The 13,522-nt window shown below is 44.7% G+C and overlaps 1 protein-coding gene across 9 annotated transcripts in view; it reads right to left on the bottom strand.

Annotated features, from left to right (window-relative positions):
• Positions 1–13,522, bottom strand: part of CDK5RAP2 (CDK5 regulatory subunit associated protein 2) — a 62,536-nt gene that overhangs the window by 31,241 nt on the left and 17,773 nt on the right. For 8 of the 9 annotated variants that reach the window (XR_005553952.1, XM_039321463.1, XM_039321469.1 and 5 more), the window contains 7 exons: positions 10,678–10,848; positions 10,302–10,475; positions 9,556–9,653; positions 6,988–7,115; positions 5,777–5,895; positions 4,784–4,912; positions 76–171 (listed from right to left, as the gene is read on the bottom strand). Coding sequence is in view for 8 of the 9 variants with exons in the window: in XM_039321463.1 (XP_039177397.1) it covers positions 76–171; positions 4,784–4,912; positions 5,777–5,895; positions 6,988–7,115; positions 9,556–9,653; positions 10,302–10,475; positions 10,678–10,848 (915 nt within the window). In the remaining variant the exon portion in view is untranslated. The remainder of the gene's footprint in view (positions 1–75; positions 172–4,783; positions 4,913–5,776; positions 5,896–6,987; positions 7,116–9,555; positions 9,654–10,301; positions 10,476–10,677; positions 10,849–13,522) is intronic. The other variant, XM_039321468.1, reaches the window with a different exon arrangement.

The following is a 13,522-nucleotide window of genomic DNA, read 5'->3' as shown; positions in this document are numbered from 1 at the left end:
CTCTGGCATTGCAGAGCTTCACACGCCCGCAAGGGAGAAGCCTAAAAAAAGGCCGCTGAGTGAACCAACTCCCACCTCGCTCAGCGTCTCCGCGCAGTCGCCGCTCGGCCCACTCGCCTCTTCGTCGGAGGCCCCCAGCAGAGTCTGACTTCCCTCCGTTCTCTCAAGAAGCTACGCAAAAGTGTGGAATGGGATGAAAAAAACGCTGCATTGGTCAAAGGAAACCGGTGTGATATGACGCATGTATAAACAAGTAATGCTTTTTTTTTTCCAAAAAAAAAAAAAGGGAAAACAAAGACATCCCTGCAAACAAGAGCAACAGATAGGAGGTTATTTAGCATCACTGCCATCCCAAAAGATACTTAAAAAAAAAAGTATTTGATTCACACACGTTTCAGCAAAAGAGGTAGTCCTCGACTTACGACCGCAATGGAGAATTGGAAAGGACCTTGGAGGTATTCTAGTCAAACCCCCTGCTCAGGCAGGAAACCCTATACCATTTTGGACAAATGGCTGTCCAGTTTCTTCTTAAAAGCCTCCAATGTTGGAGCATTCACAGCTTCTGGAGGCAGGTTGTTCCACTGGTTAATTGCTCTCATTATCAGGAAGTTTCTTTTTAGTTCTAGGTTGCTTCTCTCCTTGGTGAATTTCCACCCGTTGCTTCTTGTCCTGCCTTCAGGCGCTTTGGAGAACAGCTTGACTGCCTCTTCTTTGGGGCAGCCCCTGAGATATTGGAAGGCTGCTATTATGTCACCCCTGGTCCTTCTCTTCGTTAAACTAGACAGACCCAATTCCAGCAACCGTTCCTTATATGCTTTAGCCTCCAGTCCCCTGATCACCTTTGTTGCTCTTCTCTGCACTCTTACTAGAGTCTCAACATCTTTTTTACACCGTGGTGACCAAAACTGGACGCAGTATTCCAAGTGGTATTAAGTCACTTCACCCCTAGAAGACCCCATGGAGACTTCCAAGCTGGCGTTGTAACCTCCGCCCACAAACACATCAAGCCACCAAAGGTGGTTTTTCCTTCATCCACAACTAACACCACTATCAATCTTTAAGGGGCACAAAAGACACTCGCCCTCTTTGTTTTCAGCCCCGTCTTCAAAAGCCTAACTATCCAGACCCACCAGAATTCCTTTGGTATATTATAGCAATTAGCGATTAATGGAAACTTTACCAGGCGCTGCTTAAACGAGACCAATTCTCTGGAGAGCCATTTCCCCGCTTCCTTAAATGAAAATTCCCATAAAATGGAGCTGTTCACCCAAAGTTTTATTTTGAAAGAGTTATCCGCTGCGAGGCAAAGAAAAAGGAGATGCGTCTTGAATCCGTGAGGCCTTTCTGGATCTCTACAAGATTCATTAAATAACCCATTTTTTTCCAGGGAAGGACAGGTCTGGGGTTCTCCTTTCAGAGACTTCAACCTGTCTCCGGAATCCACTATCGGAGCAGCCGGAGACTCACAGGTCTAACTCTTTCCCAAAATGCAGAATTCCTTATCAACTGAGAAGGTTTCCCCCCCGACAGGCTAATATTCTGCGTTTCTGGGATGCATTTAATGCAATGAGATCGGTCCCTCACCATCATTGCGGAGAAGAGCAACAAAGATGATTTGGGGACTGGAGGCTAAAACGTAGGATGAACAGTTGCTGATATTGGGTATGTCTTGTTTAATGAAGAGAAGGACGAGGGGGGACAGGATAGCAGTCTTCCAGCATCACAGGGGGTGCCACAAAGCAGAGGGGTGTCAACCTATTCTCCAGAGCACCAGAGGGCAGGACAAGAAGCAACGGATGGAAGCTAATCAAGGAGAGAAGCAACCTAGAACTAAGGAGAAACTTCCTGACATTGAGAACAATGGGACAGTTGGAATCCAGAAATTGTGGGTGCTCCAACACTGGAGGTTTTTAAGAACAGATTATATTGTTCCATTCCATTCCATTCCATTCTCTATTCTATTCTATTCTATTCTATTCTATTCTAGTCTAGTCTAGTCTAGTCTTGTCTAGTCTAGTCTAGTCTAGTCTACATTCTATTCTATTCTATTCTATTCTATTCTATTCTATTCTCTCTTATTCTATTCTATTCTTTTCTATTCTATTTTATTCTATATTCTAGTCTGTTTTATTATTCTCTTACATTGTTTGCCCACGCTCTGCTCCTTTTGTGGAAAGGAGCGACTGAGCACACAGGGCCTGTCCGTTTCTTCTGAAATGCCACTTTGGACCCCATCAAAGCAAGAAAGCATCAGAGGCCATTTCCCCCTTGCATCCACCTTGGGTGGGTGGAAGACCGAGTCAGCCAGGAGGAAGATCAAATCATTTCCTCCTAATGTCCTTTCTGCAGCCCGGCCAACGCGGGCGTGAAATCAGCCGAGCGTCTTCGGCATGGGCTGGGCGCAGAAATGTCGTTGATCTAAGCTGGCTGAATCCTCGGCACAGCCCAGGAATTTCTGAGATCGAGCTGACATTTCCTCCCTCTTGGATCAGCAACCGAAGCGGAAGCCATCCCAGAGCTGAGATCACATTCGGGGTCCGCCACAGAAGCTGCCTTTGGCAACCTCAATCTCTTCTTTCTACCTGCCTCCCTTTTTTAAAATAATAATAATATAAAACAGGCGTCCCCAACCTGAACAGAGAGGGTGGGAAAAAAACTAGGGGGAAATAAAAATACACATTTCCACGTGAAACCGAGTCTGGTGGTGATCCAAAGGCCAAATCCACACACACACACACCCCAAAAAAACCCACCCAGCTCAAGGTGAAGGGACGGGCTTCTGAGGATCGATCCGGTCTTGTTCCAAAAACCTTGAGAATCTGCTTTTCCTGGACAAAGTTGCTGAGATGCCAACCTTTTGCAACCATCCAGAGGGCCCCAGATGCTGGACTCGGCAGAAAGAGCTCCCGGTTTTGAAAGCAGATGTTTAGAAGAGGAGAGAAAAGCAAAGCTTTTCACTTTTCCGAGGCCAGAACCGCTCCAGGTGTTGCAGGTCTCCAAGGAGTTGGAAGTTAGACGGGCTTAAAGCCAGGGGGTTAAGAGGATTGCTCCCTTGGACTCTTTCTAAAAAGGTGGGCCGGGGGGGGGAGGGAGAGGAGCGTGTGGGATCAGCAGATTGCAAAACAGCTGAGAAAACAGCTTAGCTTGATCGAAAAACACATCCCACGTGAAGGATACAAAGACCTTTGGGGTGAGGGCCAACCCCACATAAGAATAAACCCCATTATCGGAGTCCTATCGCCAGTCGGCGTTCGGATTTTAATTGAATCCGAGGTGGTAAAGCTAAAAACCAAGGAAGATGCAAGACAATACACCGATTTTAATTCGCTGAAGAATTAATAAGAGTACAGGTAAGTACAGTTCACTGAGTGCCGTCAATGGAACTAAATGAACTGTTCTAATTTGAGGACTACCTGTAGAAATAGAATATACCATCTCGGACACCTGGCTGTCCAGTCTCTTATTAAAAACTTCCAGTGATAATAATAGAGTAGAGCACAGCAGAGCAAGCAGAACAGAACAAGACAAAACAGAACAGAATAGAGCTGGAAGGGACCTTGGAGGTCTTCTAGTCCAACCCCCTGCTCAAGCAGGAGAGCCTATACCATCTCAGACACATGATTGTCCAATCTCTTCTTAAAAATTTCCAGTGACGAAGCACCCACAACTTCTGAAGGCAAAAGCCGTCCCACTGGTTAATTGTTCTCACTCTCAGGAAATTTCTCCTTAGTTTTATGTTGCTTCTCTCCTTGATTAGTTTCCATCCTACATTCCTTATCTGGGGACTTTGCAAAATAGCTTGACCCCCTCTCTGGGGGAGGATAGAAGGTAGTTAGAAGACTCCCATGGAGAGGATTTCCTGCAGCCCTGCCTGGATCCCAGGTAACTTTCTGCCATTTTAAAACATCTGCTCGGGAAAAGAGAAGAATAATGGGTGAGGGAACCCATCCCCTCCCTCTGTTTCCCCAACAACTGTTTGCAACTTTGCACCCAGAGCCAGCACCAACTTCATCAAACCTGCGCACACGGTTCAGCTGCTTTATGCCCCAAATTTGCTAGAGACAGCCAAAAATATATATATATATATATTCAGGTTGTGCAAGCATTCCATTTTCCAGCTCCTTGAGTCACAAAGTCTGATTTAAGCACTCAAGGTAGAAAAATGTCATTCTGCTGCTTGGTTTTTGATCCAGAAAAAATGATCCGAGCAGTGCTCTTTTTCTTAAATAAAATAAAATAAAATAGCAAGCTGTGCACTTCCGAGGGATTAAAACAGGGCAATCGGGCCCAGCGATTCATTGCAAGATGAGGGGGGGAAATGTCAGGGAGGGGGATAAGAGAACAGCTCAACCTTCCTGACAGTGAGGACAATCAACCAGTGGAACAGCTCGCCACCAGAAATCATGGGCACCCCGTCACTGGAGGTTTTTAAGAAGAGACTGGACAGGACAATCAACCAGTGGAACAGCTCGCCACCAGAAATCATGGGCACCTCGTCACTGGAGGTTTTTAAGAAGAGACTGGACAGTCACCTGTCTGAGATGGTGTAGGTTCTCCTGCTTGAGCAAGGGCTAGAAGACCTCCAAGGTCCCTTCCAGCTCTATTCTATTCTTTTTCTCTTACGCTGTCCACCGTATCCCAGTCGACTTTTGAAGACGTCTCAGATCACGCAGTCTGGATTTGTTCCATCTGTTGTCCAAGCGGTGCGTAAAAACTTCCACAATTTCAGGGGACCGTGTTAGTTTCAGGAGGATTTAGGAGGCATAAGAAACCCGAGTCTCACCTCGCTTGTGTCTAAGGACTTCTGCTTCTCGTTTCCCAAAGGATCCGACGTGGAGAAGTCAAACGGCTTCTTTTTCAGTTCTTGGATGACCCAATGCATTTCCTTCACCACGCCGAGGAGCTCGACAAACTGAGGAAAACGTGAAGAGAAGCCCTCAAAGACGGTGGGAATGCTTACGTCCTTCCGGAAAATTCCTACGTTCCCATTTGAACAGATGGTTCTTCGTCACAATGCCCTGCCTGACTCATGTTTCCCACAATCCAGGGAATTCACCTTGGAAAGGACCATGATGAGCCGGCCAGAAATAGCTGGTTAATTAGGTGCTTATCAGTTAGGTAGGCTACTCCGTTCATGTCCCAAATGGGGACAATTCATCTTATCCAAAGCAAAGATGAGGTAGACTCCATATTTGGCCTCTTTTAATCTAGAATCTGACCCTCCTTGGGATCCCTCTCAATTCTTGTAGAACTGGTGGCGGGATCCTGAAGGTTATTCTAGATTTGCTACTCCAAGGATCTCCTACGTTCGGATGCCTTGCAATTTCCTTGCAAACTTACGCAGGCGGACATCAAGCAACCCGTACCGGAACTCAACACAACCAACTCAACACAGCCAACTCAACACAGCCAACTTGCTGTGGGACAACTCGCCGCAGGAAAATTTAACAGTTTGATTGAATTATTCAAAATAAAATTGTAAAAATATATATTTCAATTTTTGTCATTCGCGTTTCTGTCCCTCCTCCGGCATTCTTTTCTTTAATGACTCTATTCCACCGTTACTTGGATATTAGTGCAACCCTCGTCCCACGGCGAATGGTCCCGCATCAAGTGGGCCATGTCAAGTTGGTCAATGTGAGTTGGCCATAGCAAGTTGGTCATGGCGAACTGTCATCAGACCGGCACTCACCGTGCGGTCTCAGGGACAGATAAGACGTGGTGATGTTAATGAGCTTTCTCGAAGACACGGCTAGAGAAGAGCGGAGCCAAATACCTTCTTCTTAAGCTCCTCCACAGAGAGCTGGTCAACTTGACAGTCCCAACGGTGATCCTGGTCCCGCAAGCAGATGCTCATGTACGATGTCTGATTGCTCCAAGATAAATGGGTGTCCTCTAGTGAAAAAAGCAGAATAATGCCACCTAAGTTGAGCCATGAACGTGAGGAAGGACGCTATCTAGGATAGATTAGATTAGATTAGATTAGATTAGATTAGATTAGATTAGGTTGGGTTGGGTTGGGTTAGGTTAGATTAGATTAATCTTTATTGTCGTTGTTTTCCTGTGGGCACAACGGCACACATTGCAAATGAAATTTAGTTGCTTGCTCTCAAAGTGTACACACATTTAAACATAATGTCAACGCTGTGACAAAGCGAACTGAAGCCATTTTCATTTTGTCTTCGTTGCCAGATATTAGCTTAGGTATTTTAGATGAAGAAGGAAGGGTGTGTGTGTGTGTGTGTGTCTTATTCTCAGTTAGCCAAAACAATTCCTAGGTGTGAAAACCAAGGTCATTGTTGATAACATTTTGGCCGGTGGGAGAACTGGGAGCCCACCTTTTGTAACAATTGGTGAATGTGATTTATAACAGTAAATTGGGGTGGGAATTGCAATTTGTAACTTTGTAACCAGGGGGGAGTGGATTTTAGTCTTGGGTTCACCTTTGTACGTGCCGATATCTTGTCTCCTAATAAAATGTTCTTTAAGGAAGAAATCCTTGCCTTGAAGTTCTCTTAAATGGTCTCGTCTATCGGAACCATGACACATACGATATACAACATATGCATAGACCTACACCCTTACATATAAGTAACATATAAGTGTTAATCACTGTCCATCTTGAATACATAATGGAAGGAGGAAGCTTTAGAGTTCACAAGGTTGATACTGTATGGAACAAAACTGGGACCGAATCAGGATGTTCTGCTTTGGATACCACGAAGCCCTCACCTCCCGGAAGGTAACAAGGAAAACAGGTCGTTAAGAGGATGTGTAAAGTCCCAGACAACCTTGCGGACCCTGCTCAAGCAACGCTTATGTGCTACACAACCATGAATGTGAGGATGGATGCTACCTAAGATGCAGCCATGAACATGAAGATCGATGCTACCTAAAATGGAGCCACGAAGACAGATAGTCCCGTGTATCCCTTTCTCTACAATCCTCTCTATTCTCTTTGGAGAGCAAGAGTCTATTCTTACTCACCCTCCTTCCTGTTATCCTGGATTTGCTCTTCTAGCGCTCTCCTCAAATTCCAAGTCTCCAGGATGCCTTCTTCAAGTTGCTTCCGCAGGGCCAAGATGGTGTTTAGCTCCTCCTGCAGATTATTTATGCTATTTTAAAAAAAAAAAGAAAAGAAAAGAAGAAAGAAGAAAGAAGAATTTTTAACTGAAAGACCGAAGGAGAGAAAAGCTCAAGGCTCACGAAACATTTGCAAAAATTGTGCTCTGGACCTCCGGCATAACTTTTTGTTCCGACATAAAAGTTCTCCTTTCCAAAAGGAGAATGAATGAAGTCGGCTTTTAAAAGCTTCTTGAAAGGGCAGGATAAACAGAGCTTTATAGAAGATTAAAATCAAAGTTAAACAACAACAACAACAACAACAAGCACGTCATTTGTTCCCCATGGCGGTGGTGTCTTTCAAACTTGGATGACATCCTGAGCTTCAAAAGTATTATTTTTTCCTCCGCAAGGACACAAATGTGTCTGGAATTTCTGAAGCCTTCGGGGAGATCTATTCATTTCACTGACATTTTTTTCTCCCAGGCTGCCGAGTTCTAAATCTCTCTCCTTTCATTCATCTTCACAACAGTCGGGCGAGGTAGGCTAGGCCCAGGATGCCTTACGTTTACAGGCCTCTGCTCTTCGGTTTACAACTGCCGTTAAAAGAATAACAGAGTGGGAAGGGACGTCGGAGGGCGTCTAGTCCAAGCCCCTGCACAAGCAGGAACTGAGCCCCAATTTTCCGTGGCTAAAGCAAGGCAATGGTTCGCGGGAGTTTTGTCCCATTTTACGGGATTTTCCCCACAGCTGTGAAACGAATCTGGCTATAACTCAAAGGCTACATGAAGACTGAATAAGCTTTACAGCTACACGAGGATTTGTCCGTGTCTCCTTCAAGACGGATTTGCAAATTGCGGTTAGGCAATTGAGGCAAACATCTGAACACTGCATTCATTTCTACAATCAAAGGAGAGACATGAAAAGCAAAAAATACCTAAAGTGTTTGCCCAGCCTTCTTCAGACACAGTGGGTGGGGGGGAATCCAACAGCTGCCTGGATGCTTTTTAACTACAGTTCCTTCATCCAGGGAAGAATTTTCTTTTTAAAAAAGGGGGGAGGGACTAAGAAGGAGAAACGGCTTTTAATACTATTAAACGCTTAGTTCTTTCAAGAAAACAAAAGCAAAGCACAAAGGCAATTTTTCAAAGTCTGTTCCCTGATTCTCCATGAAATAACCTTTCCACCACCCCCTCTTTTTATTTATGAAAGGAGCCAAAATGGTTTTTGAAGGAAAAGGGAGGAAGGGAGGAACAAAGGAGATGGGAAGGAAGGAAGGAAGGAAGGAAGGAAGGAAGGAAGGAAGGAAGGAAGGAAGGAAGGAAGGAAGGAGATGGGAATGAGGGAGGAAGAGTATGAGGAAGGGAGGGAGGGAAGGAAGGGATGGGAATGAGGGAAAGAAAGAAGGAGGGAGGGAGGGAAGGAAGGAAGGAAGGAAGGAAGGAAGGAAGGAAGGAAGGAAGGAAGAAAGGAAAAAAGGTGATGGGAATGAGGGAGGGAGGGAAGGAAGGAAGGAAGGAGATGGGAATGAGGGAGGAAGGGAGGGAAGGAAATGAGGGAAAGAAAGAAGGAAGGGGATGGGAGGGAGGGAGGGAGGGAGGGAGGGAGGGAAGGAAGGAAGGAAGGGAGGAAGGAAGGAAGGACAGACCTCAGAATTAAGCATTACTTGGAAAAACGAATAAATACTTAAATGGCAAAAGGCTTGCAAATTCATTTCCTCAATGAAGGGCATTACTTGATGAAAGGTGACACTGCTGGGATTCAGCTCTTGGCAGGAGGGATGCTTGGAAAAAGAAAAAAAAGGAAGAAAAAAAGGATGGATCCAAGTCTTACTCCATCACCCTGAGGTGCAGGAAGGAGGGGAAACGGTCCTCCGGAAAGGAACCAGAACACATCTCTAAACTGCTGTCCGTTGAGCTCAGGACCACACTGGGACAAATTTATGATCTTCATTCAATGTCCTCAACCAAACTGTTGTTAAAAGGTATTTCTGTCCTCCTTCTCTTCCCCTTCTCCTCCTCCTCTCTTCCTCCTCCTCCTGGTTCTCTTTTATGATTTTAATTTGTGTCCCTTGTTCCTTCACTGATCGATTTCTTGAAACAAGAGTTGTTCCTCAACCGAGAAATAAAAAGGAAGGTCTTCCTAGGAGAACCAGCCCTTATGAACATCAGAAGAGTCTTTACAGACCTGGTCTTCAGCCCATCTACTCCACCCCTCCTCACCCATAAAGGCCAGGTGGAAATATTTGGAAATCTCCATATTTTTTTCATTCACGAACCTAAGCAGAACCTAATTTGGGACCAGGATCACCACCGAGTTGTAATAATGCAACTCAGGTTAGCCAAGGAATTCCTCTTCTCTTGTAGCTGTTGGGTGGGTTTTGTGTAGACGTTGGTATGTTCAGAAACCCTGAGAAACATGCCCTGGAGGTCACACACACCCCCAAAGTGCTCCGGGAACAGCTGTCAACTTTGAGGCAAAGTAGATGCTCACCCGTCGACATCTTTCAGGGACTTGATCAGAGTGGAAAAGATGGCGTGTTCTTTTCGAAGAGTTTCGAGCATTTCCTCGTAGTGGGACTGTTTGGTTCTCTGAAAAGGAGAAAAAAAAAACAACAGCCTGTTTATCTCCAGCAAAAGCATCGATGGGTTTTTTGAGTTTTTTTTTTTTTTGTTTTTTTTTTTGTGACAAGGACGGCGGTTCTGATCTAGAGATGGGCCAGATGGACCACTCTGGAGAATACGGACCAATTCTCCCGTCTGGTCTCCTCTTTCTTCAAAGCACCCAACTCCACAAATTGTGTTTCCGCAACAACGTTGATTGAAATAACTACGGTCAGGGGACACCGCTGTCAGGTGGGTGTCAACCTGTCAGCCTTGGAGGGGGAAATTTTAAGAAGATCAGAACTCTAGTCTGAAGAGAGATGTGTTGCTGATTGTATCTCGCTTTTATTCTATTATTATTGATTTTATTCTATTCTTCTACTTGCAGCTGACTTCGGAAATAGCCTCGAAAGACAACGTGGGGCACAGATTTCCCAGGAATGTTTAGATAGATGATTGATAGATAGATAGATAGATAGATAGATAGATAGATAGATAGATAGATAGATAGATAGATACATAGATACATAGATAGATAGATATGATAGAGATATAGATAGATGAGAGAGAGAGAGAGAGAGAGAGAGAGAGAGAGAGAGAATTGGGAGAAAGTTCAGTCAAATAAGGCAAGTCTACCTCTAATTCGTGCATCATTTTGGTCACCAGCTGCTCGGATTGGGCTGAGCATTTTTCTTCAATCAAGACTTTGTTCTGTCTCTGAAGACTCCCTTTATCTCTCTCCAGGCTTTGAAGCTTAGTGGACCATTCCTGCAGCATCAAATCTTTTTCTTTAACGACCCCATCAAGAGTCTGTGCAAACAAAACAAAACAAACAATGTGCTGCCTGTCCTTAGCAGGCAGATCTCTTAGAAAGGCGTTTTCTTTGTCCCTCTGTTTTCAGAAGACCAAAATAATTGATGTCAGCCTTGACGCACCACAGCCCTGCAATCAAATGATGATGCTGCCCCGTTAATGACCTCAGGCCTTCCACGTCAGCAGATGTTCTCCTTACCTGGAGAAGCTCCTCTTTCTGAGCAACGCTGTCCGTCAAGCGTGTGATGACCAGCTCCTGGTTCTGCAGCTTTTGATCCCCTTCGTTCAAGAGAACCTGGTAACGGAGCTCCATCCTTTTTTCTTTTTCCGCCAACTCATTCTGAATTTTTTCCAGCTGGTTTCGAAGGTCCTGGCCAGGGAAAAGAAGACAAGAAACCCCCACAGGGATATTGGAAGAGATCTTAGATAAGTTGTAGGTAGCTCTCAGCTTATGACCTGCGTTTCCATTGCTAAGCGAGGCGGTTGCTAAGTCTGCCCAGTTTTACAACCTGTTTTGCCAAAGGAGAATCCAAGATGGCCCCTTCCCTCTTTTTATTCAAGAGTTGAATAATTAAAACCTAACACTCCCTTTCTTTTCAAATTTGAGAATGGGACAAATGTGGTCCAACAGTTGTCCAGTGTATGCAATTGAAAAAAAAAAAAAAGCAGAGACATCACCCTGCCCACAAAAGTGCGTATAGCCAAGGCCATGGTTTTCCCAGTCGCAATGTATGGATGTGAAAGTGGGACCTTAAGAAAAGCTGAGCGCCAAAGAATGGAGGCCTTTGAACTCTGGTGCTGGAGAAGACTCCTGCGAGTCCCCTGGATTGCAAGGCGATCCAACCGGTCAATCCTAGAAGAGATCAACCCTGAGTGCTCCTTAGAAGGCCAGATCCTGAAGTTGAAACTCAAGTCCTTTGGCCACCTAATGGGAAGGAAGGGCTCACTGGAGAAGGGCCTAATGCTGGGAAAGATAGAGGGCAAGAGAAGAAGGGGACGACAGAGAATGAGATGGCTGGACAGAGTCACTGAAGCAATAGGCGTGAGCTTCAATGGACTCCAGAAGATGGTAGAGGACAAGAAGGCCTGGAGGAACCTTGTCAATGGGGTTGCAATGGGTCGGACACGACTTCGTAAATAACAACAACAATGCAATTAAAAAATCTTTAGGTTTAAGGTGGAAATAGATCATAAAAGAATTATTATTTTGGTAGCCGGGGGAGAAGCCTTGAAATCTGGAATCCGACTACAGCTCAATCTCTGTTCTGTACATGCTGTATGTTCAAAACATCGCTTTTATTTCCCCGCTCGGTTCGTAAATATTCTGTCGAAGCAGCCTTATCTCATCTGGCAATCTGTACTGGCCGCTGGCTCTCTGCGGATTTCATTAATAGGTGTGAAATCTGGTAAAAGGCCTGAAATGTTACAAGCGCAGTCGGAAAAATAAAAAAAAATAAAAAAATAAATAAATCTCCCACGTCTCGCTCAGATATAGCCCTAGAGAATTGCAATTCTGGGTCAAATCGGCAAAACGTCTCCCCAGACTGAAAATATTTTTTGCACATTGAAACAGGCCAACAACAGGTTTTTTTATATAGAGATAAAACACCAGGCAGATGCTCACGAATTATACCAGCTTTTTTAAACAAAAAAAAAAAAAACCCACACATATGACTTTTAACACCGGGCCTGAAAAAGAGATGGAAAAGAACTCAGCAACTCAGGACAAGAAGCAATAGAGGGAAACTAATCAAGGAGAGAAGCAACTCAGGACTAAGGAGAAACTTCCTGACAGTGAGAACAATTAGCCAGTGGAACCACCTGCCTCCAGAAGCTGTGAATGCTCCAACACTGGAAGTTTTTAAGAAGAGACTGGACAGCCATTTGTCCGAAATGGTATAGGGTTTCCTGCCTGAACAGGGGGTTGGACTAGATGACCTCCAAGGTCCCTTCCAACTTTATTATTATTATTAAAGGTGAAAAACAGTAATGAATCCGCTTTTTTTCAGGGCTGTTGTCACTTTGAATGACATCCCAAATATCAAAAGTCCTCTCTCTAATTCTTCCAACATGGTTTCCGTCATTGCAGCAAGTTAAATCTGCTCTTTCTGCTTTTTTTTTTTAAACGTTATTACTCTTGCCGTATATTGGTTTTATTAAGATTTTTCCAGCTTGCAAGAGGAACGGCAGCAGGGACATTTAATGCCTTTTGACTACCGCCACATAAATCTCTGATTGGGTGACCTTTGCTGCCCGATTTTAAAGGGTGGATTTCAAATTCACCCAGACCATTCTCTACAAGTGTCAAGTCATCAGATCTGCAACCCATCAATGTCAGAAACTGCCAATAATTACGGGCTGATAAGCTTTAACATATGTGATGATCCAGCTGGAAAGATGTTCGTGGATTTTTACAAATCCAAGCTAGAGCATCTTGCTTTGATGTTTCTCTAAATTAATTAAGACGATTAAAGGCCTGCAGATTAAAACATACGAAGCAGGGCCAGTCTAGAGAAAAGAAGGACTAGGGGGGACGTGATGAGCAATATTCCAGTATTTGAGGGGCTGCCACAAAGAAGAGGGGATCAACCTATTCTCCAAAGCACCAGAAGGCAGGACAAGAAACAACGGATGGAAACTCATCAAGGAGAGAAGCAACCTGGAATTAAGGAGGAATTTCCTGACCGTGTGAACAATTAATCCGTGGAACCACCTGCCTCCAGAAGTGGTGAATGCTCCAACACTGGAAGTTTTTAAGAAGAGACTGGACAGCCATTTGTCTGGAATGGTGTAGGGTCTCCTGCCTGAGCAGGGGGTTGGACTAGAAGATCTCCAAGGTCCCTCTGTTATTCTGTTATATTCTGCCTGCCACTCTGGGAGTAAAGGTTTGATAGAAATTGTCCATAAATCAAAACAATATCAAGCAGAACAAAACCCTCTCGTCCACCTGCTCGGGTGGGCAAAGATATTGGAGGAGCAAAAGCCACACGTGACTCGTGGAAGGGAATCTGCGCCGACTGCTACCCACAATTAAACCACAGGTG

Source organism: Crotalus tigris, unplaced genomic scaffold, assembly GCF_016545835.1.
Source record: "Crotalus tigris isolate CLP2741 ecotype Arizona unplaced genomic scaffold, ASM1654583v1 scf7180000023746.1698619, whole genome shotgun sequence".
In the NCBI taxonomy this organism is placed as follows: domain Eukaryota; kingdom Metazoa; phylum Chordata; class Lepidosauria; order Squamata; family Viperidae; genus Crotalus; species Crotalus tigris.
Note: the sequence above shows the minus strand (reverse complement) of the source record. Positions and strands in the feature narration are given on the sequence as shown.